The sequence below is a fragment of the Erythranthe guttata genome, chromosome 4 (genome assembly GCF_056151865.1).
Source record: "Erythranthe guttata isolate IM_541 chromosome 4, IM_541, whole genome shotgun sequence".
Taxonomy (NCBI): domain Eukaryota; kingdom Viridiplantae; phylum Streptophyta; class Magnoliopsida; order Lamiales; family Phrymaceae; genus Erythranthe; species Erythranthe guttata.
In genome coordinates, this window is record NC_142536.1 from 8,497,260 (window position 1) to 8,504,040 (window position 6,781).

At 33.4% G+C, this 6,781-nt stretch overlaps 1 protein-coding gene across 1 annotated transcript; it reads right to left on the reverse strand.

The window, feature by feature from the left end:
- Window positions 1-1,066: 1,066 nt before the first annotated feature.
- ATPOT1B (Nucleic acid-binding, OB-fold-like protein) lies at window positions 1,067-6,335 on the reverse strand. Its single transcript, XM_012997802.2, has 10 exons — window positions 5,957-6,335; window positions 5,710-5,843; window positions 5,388-5,580; window positions 5,153-5,217; window positions 4,944-5,032; window positions 2,477-2,758; window positions 2,266-2,342; window positions 2,110-2,168; window positions 1,591-1,743; window positions 1,067-1,485 (listed from the first exon to the last, which is right to left on the reverse strand). Exons 1-10 carry the CDS (start codon window positions 6,075-6,077, stop codon window positions 1,270-1,272), a joined length of 1,389 nt encoding a protein of 462 aa, XP_012853256.1. The 5' UTR covers window positions 6,078-6,335; the 3' UTR covers window positions 1,067-1,269.
- Between the last annotated feature and the right edge of the window lie 446 nt (window positions 6,336-6,781).

The following is a 6,781-nucleotide window of genomic DNA, read 5'->3' on the forward strand; positions in this document are numbered from 1 at the left end:
TAGTAATATTACTTTATTACACAATAATAATGAGTTTTGTTGTGTTAATATTACTGTGCTAGAGATTAATATAGCAATATTACTCTGTTAAACTGTAGTATAGTTAATTTTATTGTGTTTAACAGTAATATAGTTAATATTATTGCTAATCACATCAATATTGTTGTTTAAACGAAAAAAAAATGTTACAAAAAAAAAATCGAAAAGTCAACGCCGGAATCCGGCGGCAAAAAAATATTTTTTGAAAAAAACAATTTGGGTCAAAATTGAATAATTTGTGAAATTTGGGGTCAAATTGAGGTTAAATTAAATTAAGGATGAAATTTTAGTATATTAAAGTATGAGGGGCTATTTTAGTCTTTTACAAAAATCTGGACCATGTGTGGACTTATTTGTAAAGGAGTTTTTTGTCTAGATCTCTTTATGAATAAGTACCCATTGATGGGCTTATTTGTAAAGACACAATTCCATTAATTGGTCCAACAACAATTAGATCTTATTTATTAAATATGTACCCAATGTAAAATAATATTTTTAAATTTTAAAATATTGCATTTTTAACCGATATTTTAGTTGTATATTTAATTAATTTTTTTAGTTGTTTCTGTCAATAAAAGAATGAATTTTTAAGGTACGAGAATTTAAAATACAAATTAAATTGTAAGTGTTACAAGCATACTTTAGAGGGGTAAAAGTTACATAAGGTATATTTTAGGGGTGTAAACTATATTTAACCCTATTTAAATTGTAATACACATCTTGAACATCCATATATGTGGGGAAATTCTATGCTACACCTGGTGAATATAACCAGGCACCCTAATTAATAAGATTCCCACTACGGGTTCAATTATGGCCCAATGAGTTTTAGAAATATAATTATAAAATAAATAAAAAATGACACATGTCAAGAAAAGAGCCACTCGGTGAAAATCACCGGGTGTAGCATCGTATTCCCCATATATGTGTGAATTATGACTGTGAATTATCAAAAGAAAAAAAACACTGCAAAATTTATCGTTGCCCAATATATTTCTCCTGGTGTAGTATCAATAAAATCAGAACCTGAAAACGTGTGGAGTCTCAGAGTTGGACTCACATAAAGGTTGATAAATTTTACATTCAAAACCATTCAAAATATTTTACATATGTTGTCAGCCTTTACGCCAAACACCATAGCCTAAGTAGAGTCTCTACATTTCATACAATTCAGTACAATATACAGCTCTACATTCTCAAGTCTGAGAAATTAAAGTGTAACAATTGTGATCAGCCGACAAACGTAGTGTCAAAGATCCGAAAATTCCTACTACCCCAAACATCACTTTTGTCAGTGTAGTAAGATTTCAAGCAACATTGTATCCATGGTGGATTTCTCGAAACTTTCTGCACTTCCTGCGATTTGTCTTCTTCAGGAACTCCAAGCAACATGTCCCGTTTTTCTCTCAGCACATCCATCGAGTCAAAATCCCCGAAAAATTTCGTCTGTGTACCAAAATATTCCATCACACAATATTACAAACTACATATATATATGATTAGGTAGAATGAAACAAATAATAACGGAAATTAAATGGTGAAAATATTTACCCCATCCTCTGCATAGAGAAAAGCATGAATTCTTGCAGTGGGGTCCTCAAGAGTTAACCTCAGTCTGTAAATACCACTAGGAGAGCGAAAATCCTCCACCCTCCATGGGAATATTGCGACAACTCGAACTACACACCTATACTTATATGTCACCTGCAATGACGACCAAAAAAACAAATCATGAGGGAAATCTGCATAAATTTTGGAAAACTCGGCATAAATTATATTTGGATCAATAAAAGTATATGACTAGAAAATACAGTTGAATTTAGATAAACTTTGGAAAAATTTAGTATAGATTCAGCGGATGGGCTATCTTCCCTTGAATCCGAGAAAATCAGCATAAATAATAACCTAGCAAAACTTCCATGGACCTACTTACATGCCAAAACGAGCAATCGAGAAGTCCTCAAAAACTAAAAAGACCGTAAATACACGAGTTTTTTTATAAGTCAATAAGTAGATATACATCATACGTGTTACGAGAGAGATGCGCTGTCTGTGTTATAGGTAAGTTACCTCTTCGTGCGTGAGGACATTCATCAAAGTGACAAAGGGCACATCGGGATACTCCGTCTCTGAATATTCAAGAAATGAATATTGCATTATAAGAAACGGTGTTATTATCATTGAAACTGAAAATACTAATTCATTTCCTATCTCTTCGCAATTAACCTGTTATGTAAGAAGGCCAAGGAAAACACGTGAACGGCATTCTTCCCCATGTGGATGGCAAACGCTCGTTATATAATCTGAATCCAATCAGATAGATCATTGATCAATTAAAACAAACAAAAATATATGACTATTTGGAATTATAAAACCAAAATATCACGTATACATATTTTGTGGAACAAATTGAATCCACTTTGAGTAGCGAAATTACCTTTGACGTTGTACTACAGAGGTATCAAGCTCGGGCAAGTAGCAAATCCTAGAGAAGGGCATCAGCACGGCACGCCACAGCGAAGCGCGAATTTCACATTTTACGCTGATAATTTTCACCCATTTATTTGTTTTCAAGAACTTAATACCAAGACTCTCGTTTCCTTGATCAACAATGATCCTCAAGACAGTGCCGACAGCTGGAAAGGTACATAAAATGTCTCTTGGTAAAGGAGAAGGGTCCAAATCTAAAGGAAGTGGATTTTCCATCTCATCTTCTAGTCTGAAAAAAGTAGATCAAAGAGAAATGATGCTATATCAAGATAGTCTTTTAATATGTAAAATGCAAATTTAGATAATAAATTAATATATAATTAAAAGAAACAGCCAAAAAAATCATTCATTGTTTAAATAAATCATCCATTCAATCATAAAAAGTTGGAATCCTATTGAATATTAATAGACTATACTCTTACTTCTAGAATATTATAACCATAATAATATTAAATTACGCCTAAGAAATTATTAAATAACCCTAAGAGAATTAATCTGACAATAATTCTGATCTTTCTTGCTAGTAGTTAACAGTTTTCCCAAAAGTATGAAGTAACGTAATCATTTACAGAAGAAAAACATCAGATTACTTATTATGAGTCTAGCAAAATGTAAGACCTATGAAGAACAATTTCATCAAAGCCACAATTTCACCTGTCCACCAGAACATATTCTTAATGTTGAACATACATAGCTATCCCCAAAGTAAAATGGCTTTAAGAATATTCCACTTATGAGTAAATAGTTCAGACAGAAAACACAAGGGAATTTCTGTTTCCCTTGAAAAAGATACTAAAAAATTTAGGATGTGGTCGAGCTAACGTTGAGCTCAGTTCATTTATCAAGATCGAGGTCGCGCTCCAATCGCCATACTAAGACTCAAGCTTATTCTTTATTATTTATATGTTCTTTCTGGTACTATTTTTTTATTATTATTAAAGGACTTATATTAAATTAAAAGACTAAAAATAAATAAAAACTAGTTGAACTCAATTTTTTATATATTTGTTATTACCTTATTCTTACAATATTTTTATTATTACGTATCACTTATATTTATAATAAAATAAATAAAAAGGTTCACAAGTCGGCTTGTGAGCTTGTGAACAAATAGTAGTGGACAGAGCTCAAGCTCTTGTAGGGCCGGGTTAATCAGGCTCGTGAGCCCGCTCAGTTCATTTACACTCCTAAAACATTTATGTGGACCAACATTGAAACCTAAAGGAGAAGGGGAGCTTGGCTCAGCTACTTTATGTTCTGAATTTTACAATATACTCATTTGAGAGAGAATTTTTTAGGTTGGATTCTATATAGACCATCTATCATACGCATACACTATAAATAGTGCAACAGAAACAATCTTTCTTAGGGGATAACTGCACTAGTAGAGGTCCATCTTTAAGATGAAGAGAAAAATAATCGCCAGTACAGTGTGCTTCTTGATATGAATTATGAAGTACTGCATGTTTATAATTATCCCTTGTCTTAAGTTATTTGTTAAGCATAAAGCATCTAACGTTGCTTTTGGATCCTGTTAGAAATGCAGTGAATGATTATGGATAAGCCAAATTGAAGATAGAATATTAATAAGATTCGTTTTCCTGGTCAACTGGTAGATACACATTAGGTTCGTCGAGTTACCTACCCCGGAAGCAAAGGGTGGTACTGATAAGTGATAACTGATACCCTTTCGGGGCCGATTATGAGAACATGAAGGGTCCGTGATTTTGCAGATTAAATTTGTTTCCGGAATTTCCAACCAAGATTGCCAAAACAAAAAAAATGTACGTCGCAAAATGACGTACCAGCAAATCCACTATCATCTCAAATACAACACGTTATTTTTATAGAAGATGAACATTACTAATTGTAAGGTGCCATTGTTTGAAATTAAGTTATAGAAACCACCATAATATGAGATTTCCCAGTGTACATAGGCATTTATAATTACATAAAGCCTATATACTTTACACCAACATGATCCACGCTCAGAGTTCATTATTCTAAAAAGCAGCAATCAAATGATATTCAACTATATATGATAGGGTGAGGTAAAAATTACCGTGTATAATTTTCCATTCCCTCGTGGAGATATATATATATATATATATATATATATATATATATATATATATATATATAAATAAGCAAGAAAAAGAGCAGTTATTAGCTTAGATTCTCATGTGGCAAGCAGATTGGCTAATAACTAAGGCCAACTTAAAGGTGAACTTACAAAGTAATTCATAAAGCTTGCGTGCTGATCCAAGGTATCAAACATCCACATACATAAGACGTAATGACTATTATCATTAACAACAAATAACCTTCGACTATCCACCATACGGAATTTATATTGCGGCAAAAAAGAAAAATAATCTACTACTAACGATTTGTAAGAAAACAGAAATACTAACTTCGCTTCAACAGAAAGAGGTGGTGTGTCTGTTCCATCCCAAACAAAGAGCATCCACTCGTTCTTCTTCACTTCACATATGTGCAAAATCTAGCAGTAGTGCCAAAAGAGGAGGAAAAAAAGAACATTATATCACCACTTTTTTTCCTCGAGAAATACAATTTCCAACTCTTTGAATGCACAAGTCAATTATACGCAATTCTGAATTACCTTGCAGAGCAAATTGAGGCGTTTGCCTTCCTTGATATCTTTAAATGACGGCAACTCATTCAAGCCTACGAAGCAAATAAAAGCACATATCAAATTCCATCAAAACCTGCTTGCTTAAGAGGTCCCAACTTATTCGGAAAATTTATCTTTCACCAAAAAAAGAAAATTAAGAAAAAACCAAAACGGTAAGAATTTTAAGACTAATACATATGCTATGACAAAGAAGAGCGCCCACCTTTGACTTTTTGCTGCATGCACCATTTCCTTAACCCCGTTATGAACTTCTTGTCCTGATCTCTGGGTTTGTAGTTCGGTGAAAATTTATAAGGCACGAATTCCTTACCGCTACATTCCCTCCCTTCAAATAAAGCGAACGACGAAGATCTCTTCTTAAACGAAGCAACAACCTCAGAACCCATAGTTTGCACCTGTAGAAAAACAATACACAAATAAATAACCAACCCAAACACTGAAAAAAAACAAAAATCCCTAACTTCAAACCCCATATGAATTTCCACCTGTAGGCAAAAAATAAAAGTACAATGAAATTCACTTACCACGACATGAGTAACTATAATTATATCGCCCAAAGTATCAACATAAGGGAGCTTCGCCCTAGTTTCAGCAAAAAACTTGATGTGAAACCCAAGCGGCCACGATTCGTCAATGATTTTTACTGAGCAGAACAGATCTTGGAAACAACAACACAATAGAAGGCGAGGGTTTCAGATGAATAATGCTTTTGAAGGAAATACAACAACTCCTGATTTATTAAAATTAAAAAAAAAATAGCGGGAAAATTACCGCTTCCTCTGGATTGTTTGGGAGCACTGGTCTCGACCACAACACCGATGAGATTGACTTGCTGATTAATGCAGGCCGTTGCATCCTTTATTTGCAGAAACTTGTAATCGTCGACTATCATTTTCAAGAAGATGGAAACCCTAGCTTTCGGGAGCTCTCGCTTCTCTGTATGCGGAAGGACAATTGCAAGGCGGGAAAATAAGGGGAGAGGGCAAAAGAGGAAGGATGAAAAGGCTATTCTCTTGGGGAAAATTAGCAAGACCCATCTACTACGAAATGTAGTGAAGGAAATAGCACTCCAAAAAATAATTAAAGAAAACCCATTACTTGATATTCTACACAAATAATATTTTTATTTTCTTTAAACTATCTTTTATGTGATTATAACTATTTAATCCTAATTATATATCATACCTTTTGTTTTTCTTCTCTCTACTCTCTCTGCTTAAATTTTATCCAATTTGGGTCTACAGTTCTCTACTTTGTCCCTCTGATCTTCACACTTCACCCCAATTTTCTTATAAGATAAAATCTTCAACTGATATCTTTCTCAATTTCGATTGATTCTTTCAGATTTGTTTCTCAGTTGGTTTTTGCGATATGATTCCGGTGATTGTTCGTGGTTAATTTTGTTTCTCGTTTCAATTGTTGGTATGTAGTAGAGATGTTTGATTATTCTTCGTTTCGATTTTTTGAATATTTGTTCTTCGTCGCTGCAGATTATGGATTTTTAATTTGATTTTGCTGTCTATTTTTAGATACAGCGGTGGTCATGACGAAAATTGGGTTTGAGTGGCTTTGTTTTAGTGGTTTTGATGGTACTGG

What these genes read in the sequence shown, in the direction of transcription:
- ATPOT1B (XM_012997802.2), bottom strand. Translation starts at nt 6,077, where the DNA reads ATGATAGTCGACGATTACAAGTTTCTGCAAATAAAGGATGCAACGGCC. An exon ending in CCTCTTTCTGTTGAAGCGAA is followed by an intron (nt 2,759 to 4,943) that starts GTTAGTATTTCT and finishes TACTTTTTTCAG; the next exon opens with ACTAGAAGATGAGATGGAAA. An exon ending in TTGGCCTTCTTACATAACAG is followed by an intron (nt 2,169 to 2,265) that starts GTTAATTGCGAA and finishes TTGAATATTCAG; the next exon opens with AGACGGAGTATCCCGATGTG.